The 22,846-nt window shown below is 56.4% G+C and overlaps 2 protein-coding genes across 4 annotated transcripts; both read left to right on the top strand.

Annotated features, from left to right (window-relative positions):
* Positions 1–7,766: 7,766 nt before the first annotated feature.
* On the top strand, positions 7,767–14,040 carry ATG101 (autophagy related 101). 3 transcript variants are annotated; one of them, XM_061205089.1, is made up of 4 exons: positions 7,767–8,000; positions 8,111–8,252; positions 10,959–11,286; positions 13,339–14,040. In XM_061205089.1, the coding sequence occupies exons 3-4, from the start codon at positions 11,035–11,037 to the stop codon at positions 13,741–13,743; spliced, it is 657 nt and encodes a 218-aa protein (XP_061061072.1). In that variant the 5' UTR covers positions 7,767–8,000; positions 8,111–8,252; positions 10,959–11,034; the 3' UTR covers positions 13,744–14,040. The 3 variants fall into 3 exon arrangements, with proteins under 3 accessions (XP_061061072.1, XP_061061071.1, XP_061061073.1); XM_061205090.1 differs by having other exon boundaries at positions 7,770–7,853; XM_061205088.1 differs by having other exon boundaries at positions 7,767–8,252.
* Positions 14,041–16,028: 1,988 nt separating this feature from the next.
* On the top strand, positions 16,029–16,304 carry SMIM41 (small integral membrane protein 41). Its single transcript, XM_061204181.1, has one exon. The coding sequence runs from the start codon at positions 16,029–16,031 to the stop codon at positions 16,302–16,304; it is 276 nt and encodes a 91-aa protein (XP_061060164.1).
* The last annotated feature ends 6,542 nt before the right edge of the window (positions 16,305–22,846 follow it).

Here is a 22,846-nt window from a genome sequence, read left to right as displayed (position 1 = left end):
ACACGCTCCCCCCATACCACCCATCCCGAAAATGGCATGAGAGGCAGGGGTGGCACCCATAAATCTTGGATGTTACCAACCTGAGCTTACTGGCCTCAGTTTACTCATTTGTAAAAGGTGGAAATAATCGCAGCTGCTTCATGGGATTGTTACGCAAAGCACTGAGACTAGTTTCGGACACGGAGAAAGCCTCTGGGAAACAGGCCTGGCTCGTGGATGGGGCCTGCACCTGGAGGCTGATTCATCCAGGGATAAGAGCACCAGCTTTGGCTGTAAGTTCCTAACCTGGGGTGATGGCCTCTGATTCAGCTTCCACATCTGTAACACAGGGAGGAGGGCATTCCCCACCTCACCTGGCTGCTGGGATTGCGAGAGTGTGGGTGTGGTGCTCACCATAGGGCTGGGTACAAGGCAGCTCAGGATGGTGATAGCAGCTATCATTACCCAGTATAAGTTTTTTTCCCATCCCCATTTTCAATATTTCTCCCCACACGTCTAGCACCCTCTTGGCAGGAAAACTGTTCTGAGGTCCCTACCTGTGCCCAAATACCCCCACGTAGGTTCTCCAACCCCCAAGCCCATCAGATGCTTAGCTGGCTTAAAATGCAAATTCCTAGGGACTTCCCTGGCAGTGCAGTGGTTAAGAATCCGCCTGCCAATGCAGGGGACACGGATTCGAGCCCTGGTCCAGGAAGATCCCACATGCCGCGGAGCAACTAAGCCCGTGCGCCACAACTACTGAGACTGCGTGCCACAACTACTGAGCCCACGTGCCACAACTACTGAGCCCACGTGCCACAACTACTGAAGCCCGCGCACCTAGAGCCCATGCTCCGCAACAGGAGAAGCCACCGCAATGAGAAGCCCGTGCGCTGCAACGAAGAGTAGCCCCTGCTTGCCGCAACTAGAGAAAGCCTGCATGCAGCAACAAAGACCCAATGCAACCAAAAATAAATAAAATTGATTCTTTAAAAAACAAAAAAAAACTTCCTAGGCTCTACCCCGAAGACTCGGATTTGACGGGGTGGGGCTCATGGAGCTCTACTTTTACCCAGCACCCAGGTGTTTGTGAGGCTGGAGGCCTGGAGGCCACTCTTTCGAGAAACATGAATGTAGCCTGACCCTAACCCGAGGCCCAAGGTAGCCACGCGGGGTCCGGCCCCTTTCCCTGCTCTCAGTGCCCTTCCAGCCTCATGACCCAGGAGGGCCCTTGGCCCAGGACCCCTGAACCTCTACCTCCACAGCCCCTAGGAACTGGCTGGATGAGGGCAGCCCCTGCTGGATGGAAGTCGAACAAAATAGGGCTCTGCTCTGCAGTAGGACCGAATCAAGGGCCTTCCCTGGTACTCCAGCCCCAGTCTGCAGGTTCCCCAAGGAGTCCCCAGCCACCTGCCCTTGCTCACGTTCTGTTCTGAAGGGTCCATGTGGGGTGGGCTGGGGAGTCCTGGGCCCTGTGCATGATGACTGCCACGGCCAGCAGTGTGTGGACTTCCAAGCGTGCATCCCTGGCACCCCCGCCAGAGCTCGTGAGTGAGCCTGTGTCACAGCACCAGCACCTGGCAAGGTGGGGCTAGGGGTGGGGTGGTTGGGAGATCTGCTTCTGTTCTCAGCCCTGCCCCCAGCTCCACGCTGCTCTCTGAGAAGCCCCTCACTGAGCCTTGGTTTCCTGTCTGTTCCGCACGGAGGTGAGTCAGGTGGCAGTACTCTGGTTAGGAGCAGAGCTTGCTGGGAAGTCCCCCACCAGCTGTGGCTGGACTGAGTCCCTCTCCCTTTGGATCACTCTTTGGCAAAGACAGGGCAGGCCCCTGGGGAAGGCAAAAGGTGTTTGAGGAGGGGCCAGGGGTCGGGAATGGGCCGGGGCAGTGGAGAATCTTGGTCCCTATAGATATCTAGGCCCCATAGTGATGACAGTAGCTACCACATATTATGCTTTATCATCCACCAAGTTCTTTTCATATGATATTTGTTATTTCTAGCCCTCGATACCACACTGTAAGGAAAGCGTGCAACACAGCAGAGTGGTAAAGAGCGAGGACTCCAGAACCAGACTACCCGGCTTTAAATCTTGGCTCCAGCTCTTCCTAGCTGTGCGATTTTGGGCAAGTCACTTTACCTTTCTGTGCCTCAGTGTTTTCATCTATAAATGGGGAAATTAGTTGTACCTATTTCACAAAGTTGCTAATAGTGATTACATGAATGAATGTATACAAACTGTTTCCAACAGTGCCTGCCATGTAGCAGGCACCCAATAAATAATAGCTATTGTTTTTACCAAAGAGGAGAATTCATTTCAGAGGAAAGGAAATGACTTTCTCAAGGTCACTTGACTTCTAAGTGGCTGAGCTGGATGGGTCTAACTACTTAACCACTAGGTCTCCTTGTCCTTGTAAATGAAAGAAGCTCCATGGATGGTGGCTCCTTTCCAGGACTCTGGCAATTGGGGTACGGGGTGGGGGGCTGATTTCTCCAGCCCTGCCCTGCCCTGCCCTGCCCTGCCCAAGGGCTGGAGCCTGCAGGCAGGCCTTTTCTTTCCAACCAGCAACTGGAAGAACTGGCCTCTGACTCTTGCTAGGGGCCAGGAGGGCGAACAAGGGGGCATTGAGCCTGGTGGGGCCTCACAATGGCCGCTCTGTCCCTGCGGCCCGGGGGCTGGGCCGTTTCCGTCGGGGACAATAGTCAAAAGGCAGTGACGCCGGCAGGGCCTGGAATCCCAGGCGGGATTTTCCAAGGCCTCAAATCCCGCTGTTTGTCCTCACAGGAGACCCAGGAAGCCTACCTCCCTGTCTCCCCACACCCCACCCACGCAGGGCCCTGTGCCTAGAGGCCCTGGCCCCCTCCCCAGTCTGGAGGTGGCTCGGTGACTGGGGCCATAGCTCTGAGGTCTAGGCTCTGAGCAGGGGCCAATGGCCCTTCACTGGGGCCTGGGATGGGGGAAGCCGTCCTACACCCAGACGTGGTTATGGAGCTAGGTGGTGAGGGTCGGCCTCAAGGAAGTCGAGAAGCTTCTGAAGGTCACAGGCAACCAGCCGGTACTTGAGCTGTACGATACTGCACGGTTGCTCTGAGTGTCCATGCGCCGGGCTGGGGGGTAGACGGCTCTGTGGCTGCAGAGGGAAGCCTGTGAGAGCCTGTCAGAGGTGGGAGGCTGCTGTGTGGTGGCTGGACGGTCCGCAGGTCTAGCGATGTCCTTCCGTGGCCGTGAGGCAGCTGTGTTGGGCCTGTTCTGGCTGAGGGCACTGCTGGGTCCCCTCACGTGAGAGCTGGGTCTGAGGATTCCCAGTGTGTTTTAGCTTAAATCTGGACGCCCCCAGCCCCACCGAGCCCCTGACTTTAGCAGTGACCCCAGGGCTGCTGGGCCTTCTCAGAACATGAGGCTGAAGGGATGCGCCTCCGTCCGTCCGCCTTGCCTCCCTGTCCGGGCCTGGCCTTGCAGCCCCACAGCTCAGCCGGCGGCTGCTCTGCTCTCCCTGGAGCCCCAAACCGCTGCTCCTCCCTGCTTCAGGCTCAGGCCGCTGCCAGCCCTGCCCTGGCCCCTGGGCTGGGGGCTGTTTGGGTAAGGCCTAGGCTGCCTAGTGGGACTTGGAAACGTCCAGCCCCCTGTGGGAAGGGCAGGAAGGAGTGCAAGGCTGAGGAAACCCCCCTCCACCCCTTCAATATCCCCTTCCCCACACAGCTGGGGACATTCTGAGGGCGGGAGGCACATTCCAGGGTCCCCAGCTGGACTCTGAGGGCTCTGGGGCCCTGGAGGCTCTGGCCTCAGCGTCTGCCTCCCATCCCCCACCCCTAGGCCCATGCTCCGGCCATCCTGCCCACCACCCTGGTTCCCCTTTGCCTCCTGCTGGGCCCTGACCCTGCCAGGCCAGGGGGCCACTTGAGGTCTCCTCAAGGTCTCACCCAGGTGCTGGCTCAGGACCATAAATCATGCCAGCTCGGCTGTGAGGGCCGGGGGTGGCAGCTGGGCTGGGGAGGGGAGTGCAGGGGGAGCCTGTCTCAGTACATGCTGCGTTAGCAGGGAGCAGTGCCCAGCTGCGAGCCGGGCGGGCAGGGTGCTGACTGTCGCTGCCCTAGTCAAGGAACATCAGAGGGAAAGGGCCGCCACCCGGGCTCCCGCCCAGTCTTGGGGTAGCCCAAGCAGCAGACCTGGACCCCATCCCAGGTAACTGGGGTACCATGAGGATAGCTACAGAGGTGACCCCACCCGATAGGAAACCTGGGACAGAAAAGCAGCCCCCCAGGAGTAGGTGGAGAGACTCCCTTACCAAGGGTGGGTAAACAGCCCTCTTCTTTTGCAAGGATAGCCTCGCAGAATCCTCTGCCCCAAAGAACAACAGATACGCACACACTTCCCAAAGGAACAGAGGCACAGACCTCGCAGGAAGGAGAGATTGACCCCGTACCCCGGCAGGACACAGAAATAAAGCACCACCCCAGCTTGGCCAGAGAGACAAACACGTAGATCTTCTCAGAGAAGGAGGCACACCACCCTTCCCCATCACAGAAGGACAGAGCCCCATGTATCCCAGGGGAAAGGGCAGCAGATGTGCCACCTCCCACCCAGCCCAGGTCTAGAGGCTGCCTGATGAGACTGGGCTGGGAGCCACCTCTTTCTCATGCTCTCTGCCACTCTCTCATCCGCCCAGCCGTTTCCTCTGCCTTGGAAGAGGTGGGGCTGGGAGTGACATCCAGAAAGGGTGGGAGGTGGAGCAACCCCTGCCCAGGATCCCAGGGGGCAGATGTCAGAAGGGGACAGCTGGTCCTCATCGCCCCTGTGGCTTGGCTCAGATTAGAGGGTCAGCAGGCAGGGTGCCGGCTACACAGCCAAGCTGGCCACTGTCAGGGGCCCCCAGCCTGACGTCAGTCCCACTCATTGTTGCTGCAGAGGCTTGAGTCACTCCCTGTGACGCACTGGGGTCAGCTCTGGAGTGGCTGGGGGTGGCCTGCAGGGCCAGCTTCAGGGCTCAGCTCTCCCCTGGGCGCACTAGGATGGGGCGGGGCCATCCGAGGCCACACTCGCCATGCGAAGCCAGCTGCCTACTCCCAAGGTCTTGGGTTGGCCTTCGAGGTCCCTCCACAAAGCCTTTGCTGCAGATGTGCCTCAGAGGGCCTTCGCCAGTCGCCTGTCTGACTGGCTGGCCGTGACTCTGGCTGAGAAGTCAGCTCCCTCTGTCCTGGCCTGTCCTGCCTCAGAACTCTCAGTTCCCACCCTCAGCCCTCAGTGAGACCTCTTTCTCCAGCTCTTTTCTGTCTCCTTCTCCAGGAAGCCTCCCCAGCATAATTCCCTGCAGCCCCACTTCTTCCTGGAACTGCCAAGCCCCCTTCTTGTCCATCTCCTCAGGTTGCTGTTGTGTGCTCTCTGCAGTCGTCCTGGTTTTCCACTGGTGCCCAGTCACCTCCCAGCTTGCTGAGAGCAGGGCTTGGGACTCCTCTTCACTCTGAATGTGTCACTTTCTATTCCAGGCCACAGGCATCTTTCTGGGATGACAGCAGTGGCTTCCATCCTGGCCCCTTCTGGCCCCTGCAAAGCCTGCTGCCATTTTTCATACCATTGGTTGTGTTTTCTCACCCAGGGGCAACTTCTGGTCCATTTCCTCTGTGAGACTCTGAGTTCCTGGAGGGCCAGGATTGTGACTTGTCCCCCTTGGTAGGACATCGGCCTGGCATGGGGACAGTTACACAGGTGTGGCAAGATTGAATGATCCCATCTGGGTCATCAGGAGTAGTGGCATAGGACGGGAGAATTCATTCCACACAGCCTCATTTTTTTGGGCTGAGACCCTTGCTCCCTGACAGGACCACCCAGCTGTGTGTAGGACTCAGGGTCAGAGTTGCGATGAGAATGGCCCTGTAAGGATTCAGGGAGGTACGAGGAGGCAAGGATTGGCCAGTGTCTGGATGTGAGATAAGATAGGTGAGGGGGCTCAGGCAGGAAAGGCTCCAGGGACAAGGTGAGGTGTGGAGGGAGGAGAGTGGGTAAAAAGACTGGCAGAATGAGGAAAGAGTAGCTGTGTGGCTTTGGCAAGTGTATTAGTCAGGGTTTTCCAGAGAAAGAGATCCAATAGGATGTGTATATATAGAAAGAGATATATTATGAGGAATTGGCTCATGTGATTATGGGAGCTGACAGGTCCCAAGATCTACAGTCAGCAAGCTGGAGATCCAGGAGAGCCGATGGTGCGATTCCAAATGCGGGCAGGCTCGAGGCCCAGGAGGAGCAGATAGTTCACTTCAAGTCTGATGTCCCATCTTGAAAGCAGTCAGGGAGGGTCAGAACCTTTTATTCTATTCAGGCCGTCAACTGATTGGATGGGGCCCACCCTCCTTAGGGAAGGTAATCTGCTTTACTAAGTCTGCATTCAAATGTTAATCTCTTCCAGAAAGACCCTCAAAGACACACTCAGAATAATGTTTGACCAAATGTCTGGGCACTCTGTGGCACAGTCGAGTTGAGACATAACATTAGCCATCACAGCACATCACTACATATCACTGAGCCTCAGTTTCATTATCTGTAAATTGGGGGGAACCTGTATTTACTTTCAAAGGCAGTTGGAGAAATCAACACACTAGTGCATGTGAAGTGCTGGTGTGGTACCTTGGAAAGCTCGGTGACTGGCAGTGGTGATGATGGGGATGTCAGGACAGTGGCAGTGAAGGGCCCTGAGATGAGTGTGTCAGGGGACAGAGAGCGGTCATTCACTCCCCTCACTCACTGGCAGTCTCTGGAAGTTAGGCTCTGTTTTTTGTTTTTGGTCACACGGCATGCAGGGTCTTAGTTCCCCCACCAGCGATCGAACCTGCGCCCCCTGCGGTGGAAGTGGGAAGTCTTAACCACTGGGCCGCCAGGGAAGTCCCTAGGCTCTGTTTCTTCCCCCTCCCCGGGGCTGGTTCTAACCTCCCTGGGTCCCCCTCCTTTGGCTCCTTACAGATCCTCCCCTCTCAATATTTTATTCTGATTCCCTTCTGGTTAAGTCCAGGCTCTAGAAGAGGATGCTGGTCTGTAAAGCAGGCAGCTTTCTCCTTCCCCAGACCCCATTTATAGAGGAGAAAATCAGAATGGATGAATGACATCAAGAGGCAGACACAGAGGCAATGGCAGAATTACAAGCTTTACAAGAAATGTCACCAGATCCGTCATGGCAGAGCACCAAGAAGTGCTCCTGTGTGAAGATAACGGAGTAAGGTTAAGCCCCTTTGTCCAGCATCTTTGTGGGGTCGGGGATCTTGTCTATCATGCACATTGAACAAGCTAAAGTTTTGCCATTCACTCAGAACACTGGTTTGAGCTCTTCTCCAGGGCACCTCTCCAAATGGCATGCCCCTCATCTTGGGGGATCGATGCCCCTTCCAGTACTCTGAGCCCGGACTTGGGGCTCCGTTCCAGGGGTGGCTCGCCGTCGATGACTACTCTCGGCCAAGGGAGGCAGCACAGAGCCCATCAGGCCCTTCCTTCCCTCTAATCTCTATGGCGGAAGTGAATTGTTCCAGCCGAAACACAACATCCTCGGTGGTGGGAGTGAATGGACTCGTCCAAATGAGGGGGATACTTCTTACCATCAAATCTTAAAAGCCGACAGATAATCCAGAAAAAGGTAGCTTTCAAATTATAGAGCAGCGTATGATTCTATTTGTCCTCTGGAGTGGAGGTAGAACGATCTGGGTAGCTGCACTAGTGTCAGGGCTCGGCCAGCCCTGCTCGCGCCCCCGCCGGAGGCCGATGGAGCAGGTGGGACCGGCCAGGCTCGCAGAGGAGGGTCAGGGCTTCCGGCGCCGGCACCGCCTCCTGCCGAGGTGATCTGGCGCCCGCGGGGAGGGCTGTTGCGTGGCCCGAAGGTCCAGGACGGCGATTCGGGGAGGTGGGGGACCGTTCTAGCCGAGTGCCCCCTTCTCCTGTGCGAGCGCGGGCGCGCCTCGAACTCCCGGGACCGGCCAGGCTGGGCGCGGGGCGCCGCTCCCGAGACCTGGAGGAGTCCGCTCCTCCCGCGTAGCCCTGGACCGTGGAGGTTCGCCGGGACTGGTGGCTGGAGAAACGCGACTCGGACGGGAAGTCCTTCCTGCGTCCGGCCGGGGTTTCTTGATGCGGAGCCGAATAACTGTGTGTTTTTGCGTTCAGCCCGTTTCTTGCGGCTCATCGGGCGCGCGGAGTTTGCGGCGTACCTGCGGAGATCGCACCTGCGGAGGGCGTACCTGTGCCTGAGGAGGAGGAAGGGCAAGATCCAGCCTGAGGGACCCGCGCTCCAGCCTCTCCGCATAAGGTGAGGATGGGGGTACCCTGGGCTCCGGCCTGACTCAGAGAAGGCATCAGTCAGCCTCTGCCCGTGTGCTCTGCAGATCTGGGCCTTGGGGACACCGAAGGGACGAGACTTCCCAGGCCCTGCCTTGGAGAAGTCCCCTGCTCACCGGGGTCGGGGGTGAGGGAGCAGACAAGCTCATCACAGACCAAAGGTGGCCGCGTTGGGAAGGAGGCTGAGGTTGGTTAGTATTGCCTTCCTGAAGAAGTGGAGTCTAGAGTAGCGCTGAGAATGAGGGAAGAGCCTGGGTTTGGGGCAAAAGTGAAGAGATGGATGGCCTGTTTGAAGGTTTGCGGGGGATACAAGAGGGGGTTTGTGGAAGAAAGGGGAGCTGGACCAGAGCTGGGAATCTTTAAATGGAAATTGCTGGATGGAGTTAGACTAGAGAACCAACCCAGCAACAATTCCTGCATCAGGATGAATTGAGCAGTCACTTTGTACTAGGAATCAGGTATACTGTGATTCCAGTGATGACTAGGATACAGTCCCTGCCCTCAAGGAATTGTCTGCCTAGTTGGAGAGATCAGTCAAGATTGACACCTGTGAAAAGATAACTGATAATACAGGTAGTCCTGGGCTGATTGCCAAGCGAGAGGCAGAGCCAGCTTGATCTCTCAGCAGTCCATGGACTGCTGCCCTGTCTTCAGGGACAAAGAGATAAACCAATACACTTTGAAGAGAGCTGCCAGACCTGAGGATATAAGATGTGATGTCAAGCTGGCATGTTTATGGGGACTGGAGACCTTTAACCTGTAGACGGGGGGGTAAGGGGGTGATGGAAGAGTTGCCTTTAAATATCCGAAAGGCTCTTTTGTGGAAAAAGGGTGAGACTTATTCTGTGTGTAGCTCTTGATATCAAAACTAAGCTTAGTGGTTTGAAGCACTAAGAAACAGATTCCTTCCATAGAGGGAATCACTGCATAGAGCTTTGAAAAGACGGAATGGCCTGCTGGGAGAGGTAGTGAATTCTCTGTCAGGGGAGGTGTGTAGGCTGAACCCTCTCAGCTAAGAAATTTGAGTGATCCCTCTCCTGCTGGGCTTATATTCAGTTACTGATGAAGTTCTGGTTCTCAAGTCTGTTCTTTTTTTTTTAATTTTTAAAATTTATTTTTTTATTTTTGGCTGTGTTGGGTCTTCTTTGCTGCGCGCGGGCTTTCTCTAGTTGTGGCGAGCAGGGGCTACACTTGGTTGCGGTGAGTGGGCTTCTCATTGCGGTGGCTTCTCTTGTTGCGGAGCACGGGCTCTAGGCGCATGGGCTTCAGTAGTTGTGGCTCACGGGCTCGGTAGTTGTGTATCACGGGCTCTAGAGCACAGGCTCAGTAGTTGTGGCGCACGGGCTTCATTGCTCCGCGGCATGTGGGATCTTCCCGGACCAGGGCTTGAACCCGTGTCCCCTGCATTAGCAGGCGGATTCTTAACCACTGTGCCACCAGAGAAGCCCTCAAGTCTCTTCTTTCCTTCCCACTCCCTCTACCAGTCCTGTCCTGTAGCCTTGCGTCATCTCTCATCAATGACAATGAAATAATTATAGCAGCTAATACTACTTGTCAGGAACTGCTTTAAGTGCTTTACAGATACTTACTCATCCTGTCCTTGAGACGACCCTTTCAAGGTAGCTATTGTGACTATGCTCTTTTTATGGATTGGGGAAACTGAGGCACATAGGGGTGAGGCAGCTTGCCCAAGATCACACAGTGAGCAGTTGGCAGAGCTGGGGTTCCAACCCAGGCCGTCTGGCTTTAGAGTCACTGCTCTTAACCACTATTCTACTGTGTTTTACATGTGTTATTTTATTTAATCCTCATAACGATCCAAATTTACAGATAAGAAAATAGACTCAGAGGTTGAATGATTTGCTTAAGGTCACAGAGCAAGATGTAGGAGAGCTGGGATTCAGACCCAGGCCCTTTGGACGTGAAAACCCCACACTCTGTACTTCACTCTCCCGTATCCCATTGCACTGTCTCTGTAACTGTCACTGCTGTAGTGGCCTCTAACTGGACTCCTTGCCCAGCCCTTTCTGCCTTAAATTGGCAAGTTTTTACCTCAGTCTGTGGATGGAAACGTGAGATTTGGTGTGTATGTGTCAGTCAGGTTTTCAAGTCCAGTCTTCTTAGCTTTCACTGACTTCTCAGAGCAGTCTGTGACCCCAAAATAGTGACGAGCCATTCTTTGCTTGTCAACCAGAGTTAACTTTCTGATGCACAGATTCAGTGTTGGATGGTGATGCATTGACTCTTCACTGCCCTCGGGACAGAGTCCAGATGCCTTAATCTGGTCATTCAAGATCCCAGGAAATCAGATTCCAATCTTCCTTTTCTTCTTATTCCCACCGTGTAGTCTCACCACTCTGGTAATGTTTACCTGCCTGTCTCTCCTCCATCCTGGCAGCTTCTCAAGGGCAGGGGCTGACAGGTGTTGCACAGTGAGCATTTGCTGTAAACTGCACTGCATACCGTCATGGAATTCAGGCCTGGGCCGGTTGTTTGGACTGGTAACTTTGAGGCTCTCCCCTTCTCTGATCCCGAGAGTCTGTGATTCTCTGCCAGCACATGCGCAGTGCAGAGACGGGCTGCGGCGGCAGGGGCTGGGCTGGGCCTGGAAGGAAGTGAACAGGTGACACGCAGATCGTGCAGAAGGTGTCCACATCTGAACTGGCTCCTTTTGCAGGGCGGTCCCCGCGTGGGGCGAAGCTCCCCCGTCTTTACTCTCGTCCCCGACCCCAGCGTGGGCCACCGGCTACAAGATGAACTGTCGCTCGGAGGTGCTGGAGGTGTCGGTGGAGGGGCGGCAGGTGGAGGAGGCCATGCTGGCCGTGCTGCACACGGTGCTCCTGCACCGCAGCACCGGCAAGTTCCACTACAAGAAGGAGGGCACCTACTCCATCGGCACCGTGGGCACCCAGGACGTTGACTGCGACTTCATCGACTTCACCTACGTGCGCGTCTCCTCTGAGGAGCTGGACCGCGCCCTGCGCAAGGTCGTCGGGGAGTTCAGGGTAAGGTGGGGCGCAATGGACAGCAGGTGGCCCCTGAGTGTCGTCCCCGCCCCGCCCCGGCCCGGCTTGCTGCTGGAACAGCTTGCCCTTCCTGGGTGTACTTGTCCAGTTCTTTCAGGTTCTAAGGAACAGGCACTTTCAGAGCTTCTGTGGGTGAGGAGGGCTTGGTGGGGGGCGGGGAGGTGAGGGGACCTCGTAAAAATACAAGGCAGCAGAGCAGGAAGCCCTCGTAGCATTGGCGGTCAGGGCCCCTGGGGTCATCATTGCCCCTGTGCTCTTGACCTTCTCTCTGACCCTGCAGTTCTCTCTACTGATAGCCCTCTGCTTCTGCTTCCGCATTTGGGCCTTTCTTATATGAAACTCCCTGAGAGGGAGGGTTGCTGGGCTCAGGCAGTGGGCATCCAAGTGGAGTGTCTCTTGGGCAGCGTGGCACGTGTCTGTGTGTGCCTGTAGGGGCGAGGGGAAAGGTGGAAGGGACACGCCAGTCTGCTAATGTAGGCCACCTCGGGGTGGGAATGGAGGCGTGATTTTTTTTTGGTCTTCATTCAGTGTTGCAGTGTTTCACTATTTCAATGAGTGCGTATTTTTAAATTTTAAAGTCACCAAGGCAATTTCTCTTAAGGTGTTCCCTGAGGTCAGAGGAGGAGGGTTGTCTGTCTGACTTCCATTCCACAGAGGTGTGATCCTTGCAGGGGGTGGACCCTCTCCCAGGCCACAGTGGGCTCCCCACCCCCATTCCTCCAAGGCCAGAAAGGGCAAGTTCATAAGAGTTTCCCAGTGCCCCTTCAAAGGGAGGCAGCGGTACTTAGCCCTCTGTCCTCCAGATGCCTATGAGCGGCACGTGGAACACAGTGGACTCATAAGAGCACAGACTCTGGAGCCAGGCTCTACCACCCAGCACGTGTGTGACCTTGGCCAAGTGAGTCCACTCCTCCCAGCCTCAGTTTCCCTGTGTGTAAACTTAGGATGAAAATTGTACCCACCTCATGGGGTATATATGCACCATGAGGATTAAATGAGTCAGATATGTCAAGTGCTTGACAGCCTGCACACAGGAAGCATTATAGAAGTGGCAGCTGTCATTACTGTCAGCTGAGGGCACACGAGCTTGGTTTGTTCGTGAAGGAGAGACTTATTCCTGATGGGCAGTTAAGGACTTGAGGGAGGCATCCTTACCTTCTGGGTTGGCCCTGGCTCAGATGGAAAGGTGCTTTAGGGTCTCGGCTGCACTAGGAGGAGGAGTGTGGGGTCGCCACACCCCACGGGGCGGACAGGCAGATTTATCGGACCAGGTGGCCCCATTGGCTTCTCAGAGGAGAAGAGGGAGAAGCTCCAGGTCTGGTCTGTCCTTCCCCTCCTGTCTCCCTTCGGTTCCTTGGCTTCTGTCTCTCTATTTAAGGATCACTGGGCTTTCCTTTAGAGGCTGTGAGTTTAGGTTGTCATTGAGTGAATGAAGTAGGATTGTGCTTAATTGGCCTGGGGAGAAGGAGACGTTGGAGAGAAGGTGATTCTGGAGAACCTTCTGAAGGATGGGGGCCAAAGGGGCGGAGTTGTAGAAGGAGAAGGAAGGCCCTTCTTGTAAAGTTGAAAGGCAAAGATTTTGAAATCAGACAATCTGGATTCAAACCCTGGCGCCGTCATCCGCTGGCCTGGGACTTTGGCAGGGTGACTTGCCAGTGACTCTGAGCCTCATTCTGCCTCAGTAAAATGGAGGTTACATACCTGCCGCACAGAGCTGTTGAGAGGAGCGAGCAGGATTGTGTGTGTAAAGAGCCTGGCCCAGAATGTGTGCTTAAAGACATCACTTCTGAGCAAAGCTGGAGGAGTTGGGTGAGCACACAGATTTTGTTTGCTTGAACCATTCAGTTTTAGGCTGGCAGCTTGCTGTGGCACTTCACACGAATCCTTTACTCTCCGGGTCTCATTCCCTGCCCTCCCGGAAGGACTAAAGAAGCTAGGAGAGCAGTTCCCTGGGGCATAGGAAGCAGGCCCTCACAGAGCGAGAACCCCTCGGAGGCTTTGGCCTGCTCACTTTTGCCCCTCCTTCCCCAGGATGCTCTGCGAAACTCCGGGGGCGATGGGCTGGGGCAGATGTCCTTGGAGTTCTATCAGAAGAAGAAGTCTCGCTGGCCTTTCTCAGACGAGTGCATCCCCTGGGAAGTGTGGACGGTCAAGGTGCACGTGGTGGCCCTGGCCACGGAGCAGGAGCGGCAGATCTGCCGGGAGAAGGTGGGTGAGAAGCTCTGTGAGAAGATCATCAACATTGTGGAGGTGATGAACCGGCACGAGTACCTGCCCAAGATGCCCACGCAGTCGGAGGTGGACAACGTGTTTGACACAGGCTTGCGGGACGTGCAGCCCTACCTCTACAAGATCTCCTTCCAAATCACCGACGCCCTGGGCTCCTCCGTCACCACCACCATGCGCAGGCTCATCAAAGACACCCTGGCCCTCTAGGCCTCGCTGGGGCCTTGGGCGCTCCTTGATGGCTTGCAGACCTTGGCTTCTGGGGATCATACTGGTAGGCCCTGTTAGCCCTTGGGGCTCTGGAACCCGCTCCGGGTCCTTGATGAGACTTGGAAGGGCCACCCCTGGCTTCCTGTTGTGTGGTTGCCAGTCTCTGGTCATCCTTGTCACCTTCACTGATGGTCAAGTCCGGCCTACACTGTCTCTCTGCACCCCTGGTGGGGGTCCCCTTTCCTACACTGTACAGAGGAGCCGTCACTAGGATGGTGAATAAAGTCGAGAATGTGAGTTTGGGTTGAGCCATCTCTCCCTTGGCTGGTGTTCTGCCCTGAAACATTAACACTTTTATAGCAGACCTGCCAGGACACACGTATGTGTTGAGGGCAGTATTCCAAGATGAGGGGAGTGGGTGGATGGGATTAAAGCTGATTGATTTTGTACTTTGTTGGACATTCACATAAGCAGGTGTGACCATGGTCAGTCCCATGAATGAGGACACAGATCAGGATCTACTGCTTTCGGATATGACTGTGCTATTTCTCCTCCCTTCCTAAGGAAGCTATGACGTCCCTGCCTTCTATATTATCTGGTCTTCCTTCAGATGACCCCAAAGAATATCTCCTCTGTCTTCATAGAGCACATGCAGGCCCCCACTTGCACCAGGAAGTTCATTTGATTTGGTGTTTCTCTCTTTGGAGAGAGATTGGCCACCTTGAGACTGGTGTCCGGTAACACTTCTTCCAGTTTGGGCTGGCCCTCGCCAGTTGTTAGGACATTGGTAACTCACTCATTTCTAGGCAAGCATGCTCAAAACCAGTGAACTCCATTGTGTGCTTTTCATTGATGTAGTCTTCCATATTTTACAATGCTTTTTGTTACATAGGTGCCAGTTCTAACCAAACTAAATGAGCAGTGCATAAGCAGCTGTGCTAAGGGAGAAAGGGGCTGGGGGTCTTGTCCATGGTTCTGGAGCAGTTAGGTGCCAGGATGGCCAGGAAGTGTTTGCACGTTTTTCTCATTCCAGGCCACTCTTGGCCATGCGCTATTTCTTGAGGGGTTTTCTGATGTCCTACCCTTGACCTCTGGGGCACTGGGGAGTTGGAGAACTCAGGAGGTTTTCAGGGGTTTGGAGATGGGGAAGGCCAATTCTCAGCAAGTCCCTGATGAGGTGTGACCCTAGCTGGCCTGCTGCAGTCTGGGGGACCTTCTTTTCCTCCTAGAGGCCATCAGCTCATCCCTTCTGGGGAGGTGACTGAGTCAGGTGTTTGCCGACAGTGACTTTGTTTTAAACCGAGCTCAGGGTTGCTACAGGAGTTCTCAGGAGACCTGGGCGGGAGGGTCTTTCCTCCATCCCAGCTTCCCCAGACTTTCTACTTTTTTGCAGCCAGGCTCTGCTCCAGTCTCCCACCCTGGCTTGGCTGTGGGACACCCAGTTGGCAGCAAGCTCCCCTTAGTGGACAGTTCAGTAACATCTCCATCCCTTTTTGGTGGTGTGATCTCCCGGAGGTAGGGGACTGATTTACTCAAGGTCAGGACAGGAGCCCTGGTGACTCAAATCTATGCTTTCCCCTTGGTCTGTAACTCTCCTTGACCTCTGGGGCCTGAGCAAAGGAATGGGGGCAGGCCTTAAAGTCCTCCTGCCCTCCATCTCCCTCCCCTGGGACCAAGGAGGCACTGGCCTGCTTGTCCAGCCCCAGGAGGCTCCCAAGGGGATGATGCACGATGAAGGCTATGATCACTAAGGGTCTAGAGGCTGCTCATTTGCCTCCTGTCCCAGTGGCCACCTGGGCCACCTAGCAGTATTGACCTTTTTGGCCCAGGGACAGAAAGCCCAGGAGTGGGGATGGCCCTTGTTTGTCCTGTGTCCCGCTCAGGGGGGGGCAGCACGCTAGCCAGCACCTGGGATGTGGTCTGGAAGATCTTTTCAGGATTCTGAGGGAGGGCTATCTCCTGACCTTTGCTAAGAGGGAGGGAGAGCCCTGGGGACAGGACTCCTGGGTTTGGCCGGTTGGGTGCGTGCGTGGTTGTGTGGGCCTTTGGGCCGAGAAGTAACACCGGCGCTGGGATTCTGGGCCATAGCTACACTGGAGGAGCCCTTTGTCTAGAAAGGGCCTGAGCGCTCCGACGCAGGGGGTGGGGTCGCACGGGGGTGGGGTCGCACGGCGCCTGGGATCCGCCCCTTGGGCCCCTCCCTGACGCGGCCGCCGCCCACCCGCCGACCCCGGGCTCCCGCACATCTGGCGGTCCCCAGCACATCTGGGCAGCCGGCGTGAAGCATGAACGGCTCGCAGGCGGACGTCACAGCCCGGGCCGCCTGGCTGAGCTCCTGTTGCAACCAGTCGGGGGTGCTGCCGGAGCCCCCCGAGGGGCCGCGCGCCGTGCAGGCGGCGGTGCTGGGCGTGCTGTCGCTGCTCGTGCTCTGCGGGCTCCTGTTCCTGGGCGCCGGCCTCCTGCTCCGCACCCAGGGTCTGACGGCGCTGCTGGCCCGAGAGCTGCGCGCGTCCCGGGAGGGAGAGCCCGGCGGCGCCAGCGGAGGCGAGGATGACTCCTAGGCGCGCCCGGCTGCGCTCGGGGGTCGCGGCCTCCCGGCGGCCCGCGGACTCCACGCCCGACTTCGAGGGAGCGGCCCCCAGCGCCAGACGGCTGCAGCGGGAAGCCCTCCGGCGATGCTGGCGCGCGCGCGCGCGCGCACACACAGGTGAGAGCCCGCCCAGATGAGAGCCACAGCGCCTCGGGACTGGGGGCGCAGGGGGCTGGAAACCGTCGTATTGACCGGGCTCTCTGCACTCAACCACAGACCCAGCTTTTCAGCGACTCCCGTTCCAGCTCTGGAAGCCCACGGGGTGGGGCCGGCGGCTATCCCAGGGGTGCCGGGATCTGAGCGGAGAGGCTGCCCTTCCCTCCCTCTCCCGGTCGTCTCTCCGGCCCAGCGGCGCCCCGACCCACGGCCTTTTTCTAGGTCACTGTGTAACTGCGGGAGAGGGAGAAGCAGGGCGGATCAAAGAGGAGGGAGCCTGGAGGGGCCACAGTGTGCTGGGGAGCCCTTCTTCCCTGCACCCACGCCACCCCGCTTTGCGCCAGCCCCACCTAGTGCTAAGGCCCAACTTGGTGTCACCTCAGCACTGCCCATCCCACTGGGAGGCTGGGGAGAGCCATGGCCACAGGAACTCAGCCAACCCAGGCCCCCCGCTTCTGCTTCCTCCCGTCCTCTCCTTCAGGAAGCCTTTTCCCCGGAGAGGGGTTTGGGTATGATTCCTCGCTGTGGCCTCCCTCTTGAGGCAGGGATGGGAGTGTGGATCGAGTTTTAGGGCAGAGCCAGGAGCCTGGATGACCCTGGGGGATGGGGAGGTGTGCTGGGGCCTCCTCCCCCCAGCCCCTGCTCAGGTGGGGGGACGTGTGTGGCCCAGAGCAAGGGGCTTTGGGGTGTGCGTGGGGGGGTAGGTGACAAGATTCCTAACAGCTGGGGGGCCTCAGAAGCCCGCTGCTCCAGGAAGCTGGGGCTGAGGGTTCCCAGCTGTAGGGGCTCCATCTGGCCCTCTTGCCTCTGTCTCTCCAAGGACAGGAACCATCTGGAGGGAAGGGCCTGGGTGGCCTAAAGACAAGGTAATTCTAGGCCAAGGCTGCCTTGGGCAGAGCCATAGGGGTTGGCGAGGGAAGCCTTCTGTGTCTGTCTCCTCTGTTCAGTGTTGTACCGAGGGATTTCCAGGTTTCTGTGGGTGGGGCTGTTCACCAGGGGTGCCTCTGACCTCTCTTGCCCCTCCCACTCTAAAGCCCCTCCCCTGCCTGCCATGGCAGAGGCAGGGTCCCAGCTTCCCTCTGAGAAGGGAGTGAGTGCTGGCGAGGAGGGGCCGATGAGGGGTGAGGGGCCGGAGTGGGCAGGGTGCAGCTGTGAAGCTGACGACGTGTGATCCCTGCGCAGAGCAGCCCAGGATTTGGTGCTAATCCCGGACAGCTGTGCCACACTGGCCTTGCTGAGCTGTGGACTTCTCACCTCAGGCATGCTGATCCCACCCCCTTGGAGAGAGGGCTGGCCAGGTGTGTGTGTGTGTGTGTGTGTGTGTGTGTGTGTGTTTGTGACTGCTCCTGGCCTTAGGGCGGCGGGCCAGCCCGGGAACATTCCCCACCTCCCTTTGCTGTGTCCTGGGGGAGGGGCTGGAACTCCCTCTCTTTATTGTGTCCAGTTTCACCCACCCCCTTGCCCATAAGTTCTGCTGAATTTGCTGCATTTCCATCCTTTCTCCCATCTCCATACTATGCTCTTTTCTCCTTCCCCATCTGGGACAGAGTCTCCAGTTCTGCTGTGAACCCTTCATTTTACAAATGGGGAAGCTCAGAGAGAAGAAAGTGACATGCTCAAGTGAATGACAGAGCCGGAACTGGACCCTGGGGCTCCTGCTTGATTCCGAGCTCAGGGGGTGGGGTGGCATCCCTGAGTGAGAAGGATCCCTTGGGTTGCCCTCTTTGCTCTGTCCTCTCTTTCCCTGATTTCTCACCACTCTTTGAGATGCTGATGCAAAATATGGCCTCTCTTCCCAAAAGAATGAACCTTCACACCACATTCGGCATATGGTTTCTGGGACTGGAACCTCAACTCCTCCCCTCCCGCTCCGTGTCCTCCTTCCCATCCTTACTTCCCAGCAGCCTTGCTAGATACCTTCTTGCTGCTGGGAATGGCCTTCCAGGTGCCTCAGCAACTCCCCAACCAGCTGGGCTAATCTTTCCTGGCCCGAACCTGAGGGTGGGGGTGAGCTCAGAGGGTCGGCTGGAATATATACACCTATGGAAAAAAATCCAAGTGGACAGAGCAGCGGGATCGGAGGTCAAGGTGATGACTTGCGTTGGCCTTTGGGTTCAAGTCTGGCTGGTGTTAGAGGTGTAGAGAGATTTGATGGAGGGATGGACTGTGCCCCCAGCATCATGGTGTCTGCTCACACCCAGGCAGGGCTGGGGGTGTCCTGGTGGGGTGAGAGAAGAGGGGGTAGGCAAAGGCTTTCTTCATCCAACTTCCTGCCTTTGCTGTCCCTTCAGCTCAGTGCTTGGGTAGCTGGCCCGTGGCATGTGCTGGAGACCTCAGTGTTACTGGAGAAAGATACTGAGATGTTTGCTGTGGAACTCTGACCCTGGTCAAGGCTGTCAGACTGAGTGGGGAGGAAAAGAATTTAGAAAATTGGGAAATGGGTGCTGCTGTCAAGGCATTTCTCAGGCTCTGGCTGGGAGGGAGAGGTGGGGGATGGCCGTAGGTCTGAGTGCCGTGGAGTGAGGCCAGGCATCTGGTCACCAGCAAGCTCCATTAGCCTATGCTGTCCTTGATGGAAAGGCCGGGGCCACAGATGGGTGGACGTCTTGCCTTAACCTTCCTCCAGCCCCTGAGTCTCACTCTGAGCTGGAAAGGTCTGTCATTCCTTGGCTCCCTTCCCAGCAAAGACAGGGGGTGGCTGTCTGTTACAGATTCCCGAGCCTTGCGTGGTCTGTCTCCCAGAGAGCTCTCATTCCAGCGCACCGGCTGCACGGGGAACTCCTGCTACCTTTGATCCATGTGCGGTGCAGATGACAGCCTGGGAGAAACCTGGATTGTGCTGAGACCTCAACTTGGGATCCTTGCACTCAGCTGCTGCCTCTGATCTGCTCCATCCAACCTCCTGAAGTGCTCATGGTGTGGATCTGGGAGGTCAGAGCTCCAGGAATGAATGGGCCCCCGGGCAACTGCTGTGTGTCCTGGACACTGAAGAGGCTACACCCCAGGATGCTCAGTGCCCGCAGACGCTGACCAGCCCCCTGCCTGCTGGGCCCTGTCCCATCTCTGATGCAGGGTGGCCGTGGTCTGACAAGCCAGTGACTTGTCCCTGCTGAAGGCTGTGGGTCACTGTCCCCCATTTGGAGGTCTTGGGTGCCCCAGCAATGCCCCATCCCTGCCCCATCTCTTCCTTTGGCTTGTTATTAAATATGCTGGTAATGCAAGTTTGGGGTATACGGTCTACGTTTCCAGCTCCTGACTCTTGACATTAGCGGTAACCCCCGGGCCCCGCTCCAGTTTGGACTGTTTCTGGCAGATCCTGAAATAGCAACCCCAGACATGGCCCCTCTCCCCTGGTCTCTCCTCAGTGCTGGCTATTCCCTTTCCACACCCAGATCCAAAGCTTTCCAAGGGTGGTTAGGAGTGGGGCAGTGACTCTCACGCCAACAATCGATTGCCCCCCTGTGGCCAGTGTGGGCAAGAACACGTCTTCATTCAGCTGACCTATTGACGTCTGATCATAGTCTGGCCAGAGCCTGTGCCTCAAAAAAAGAGTGGATTTTGTGAGCGTGTGCACTGAATTCTACACTGTAAACCTTCATGAACCTCAGTATCTTCATCCATAAAATGGAAGCAACAATGGCACGAGGATCAAATATATAGTGTGCTTGTCTGTAGATAAAAGGCTGTGATCATCATGTGACGTTGTTATTTTTTCCTCCGAACCTGGCCACCCCCAGAGAAAAGGTATAAACCACCCACCACCCACCCTGTTCCTGGGAACACTCCGATTATTCATCTTTTCCATGAGTGTTTATTGAGTGACTGCTCTGTGCCAGGCTGGCTCTGGGGCTGCGGATGAGATGAATGAGGCAGAGGCCCTGCCCTCAAGGAGCTCACAGTCCAGTAAAGGGTGATGCTTACAAGACTGAAGCTAACGCAGACAGTAAGAAGTGCCCAGCATTGGCAGAGCCAAGAGCAGAGAGTGACTGGCTCGGCTTGTAGAGGAAGGGGTACTGAATGGGCATTCACGGAGCGAAGAAGGGGAGGAAGAACGTTCGGGGCAGAGGCGCGGTGGGGTGTGGGGCTGGTGGTACCCTAGAAGTAGAGCTGGGTGTGAAGGGACCTGAGACCAGAGGAGTGGTAGCCTGGACGGGAGTGGAATTTACCCTGGGGGCAGTGAGGGCTCTGGAGGGTTTTAAGCCGGGAAGTGACATGGTAAGATCTGGATCTTAGGGAATGGGGGGTAAGCCTGTGGGTGGGAGCAGGCTGGAGGTAGAGAGACAGCAAGGAGGCTGTGATCAAAACCCAGCAAAAGGGCTTTCCTGGTGGCACAGTGGTTAAGAATCCGCCTGCCAATGCAGGGGACGCGGGTTCGAGCCCTGGTCCGGGAAGATCCCACATGCCGCGGAGCAACTAAGCCAGTGCGCCACAACTACTGAGCCCGCGTGCTACAACTACTGAAGCCCGCGTGCCTGGAGCCCGTGCTCCGTAACAAGAGAAGCCACTGCAATGAGAAGCCCGCGCACCGCAATGAAGAGTAGCCCCTGCTCGCCGCAACTAGAGAAAGCCTGCGCGCAGCAACAAAGACCCAGTGCAGCCAAAAATAGATAAATAAAATAAATAAATTTATTTAAAAAAAAAATGGTGGGCTGGACTGGGGTGGAAAGAAAAGGGGACAGATCCAAGTGATGTTTGGGATTCAGGCTTTGGTCACCAGTTGGATGTGAGAGATGAAGGAGAGGGAGCAGGGAGGACGAAGCCCCAGCTCTTGGACTGAATTACTGAGCTGGTGGTGATGCCTGCCACCCACTGAGGGGCTGTGTTATCAGTTACGACTTTTTTGGTGTGAATTTACAGGAAACCCAAAAGATATTTGGCTTGAGCAGAGGGGAATTTATACTGCACATAACTGCAAAGGCTAGTGGCAGTTCTGGCCTCAGGTCCGCCCTGACTCAGGTCTGACAGTGAGAGCAGGCCTGGCCTCTATGCCTCCCGTGGCTTGGTTGGTCTGCAGCCTCTATCAGCCTCTGACAGGGTGGTCTAGTGGTCAGAGCAAGGCCTTGGAATCAGGTGGCTGGATTTGAAAGCTGGCACCACATTCTCTAGCTATGTGACCTGGGCAAGGTACTTAACCCCTCGTGGCTCAAATCCCTCCTCTTCAGAGTGGGGAAAAGTGGGGCCGAGCTAGTACATGTTTTGTTAGGATGAAATGAGATGTGTAGAGAGCCTGGCACAGTAAGTGTGCCTGTTATTAGTCTCAGCCTCCATGTGAAGAGGGGATGTTGGCTTCATGGCCTCTCAGATTCATATCTATCATGAAAGAGGCGGGGTTAGGGTCCCTCAGGTCCCAGGTCCCTCAGGCCAAACCCTGGGAGCAGCTGTGGCTGTGTGTTACCCCGGAGGTACTGTGCTGCCAGTATGGAATGTCCTAAACCTTGGTCATGTGCTCTACTCAGACACCCCAAACCACAAGGCCTAAAGGAGCGGGCTGTCGCCTCACCAAATCTAATCCCGTTTCAGTCCTGGGGTGAACAGAGGCTGGGTGTCCATAAACTGACTCATGGCTGTTGCAGATGGGGGCGCCGCAGGCAGAGGGGGCGGTGATGAGTCCAGTTCGGGTGTGTCGGGTTGGAAGCACGTTAGGGACATCCAAGGTGGACAATTAGTGTATGGGGCTGGGGCTCAGCAGAGGGGCTTCCAGGCCATGGTGACTCTAGAGGCAGAAAATGGAACTGTGGGAAGGGACCAGGTTGGGGGGAGAAAGGAGGAGGCCGAGCAGGCCACCCCTTAAGGGCAGGGCGAGAGGACATGGTGGGCCGTGGAGGAGGGGCGCCCAGAGAGGTGGGAGGGAAGCTGGGGAGCCAGCTATCTTGGGAGTTGGGGAACAAGGGATTTTGGAACTGGAGAGTGTCCATGCCCCCCCCCCCCCACAGTTCTGGAGGGAGGGAGGGCGGAAGGCTTCTTTCTGGAGCACATGGCTTCCCTGAGCTACCCCTCCCCACCACTACCCTAAGCCTGCGTGATGGGGGAGGAGCCCCCATACAGAAGAAAGTGGGAACGTGGTCCCTCTGGGCCGGCAAAGCCGTTGTAGGGAGAGGGATGGGTTTCCTTTCTATAGTTTACTCCTTTGTATGTGTGAATGCTCTAACACACACACACACACACACACACACACACACACACACGGCTAACCTAGGCAAAACAAAACAACACAAAACGCACACACAGAAGACCTCATCCTACTCCACGGCTACTGTGCTTCCCTTCCAAGCTGCAGTGACTTCTGTGAGGACTGCATCCTGCCCGGAGGACTGAGACTTCAGCCACATCTCCCACACCCACGGTTCCTCTGTTTAC

This window comes from Eubalaena glacialis, chromosome 11, assembly GCF_028564815.1.
Source record: "Eubalaena glacialis isolate mEubGla1 chromosome 11, mEubGla1.1.hap2.+ XY, whole genome shotgun sequence".
NCBI classification, from domain to species: domain Eukaryota; kingdom Metazoa; phylum Chordata; class Mammalia; order Artiodactyla; family Balaenidae; genus Eubalaena; species Eubalaena glacialis.
This window is presented reverse-complemented; position numbering and strand designations above follow the sequence as displayed.

Excerpts from the sequence above, each read along its gene's own strand:
- ATG101 (XM_061205089.1), top strand. The coding sequence starts at position 11,035 with ATGAACTGTCGCTCGGAGGTGCTGGAGGTGTCGGTGGAGGGGCGGCAG. Across the intron at positions 11,287-13,338 it reads AGGTCGTCGGGGAGTTCAGG|GATGCTCTGCGAAACTCCGG; the intron begins GTAAGGTGGGGC and ends CTCCTTCCCCAG.
- SMIM41 (XM_061204181.1), top strand. The coding sequence starts at position 16,029 with ATGAACGGCTCGCAGGCGGACGTCACAGCCCGGGCCGCCTGGCTGAGC.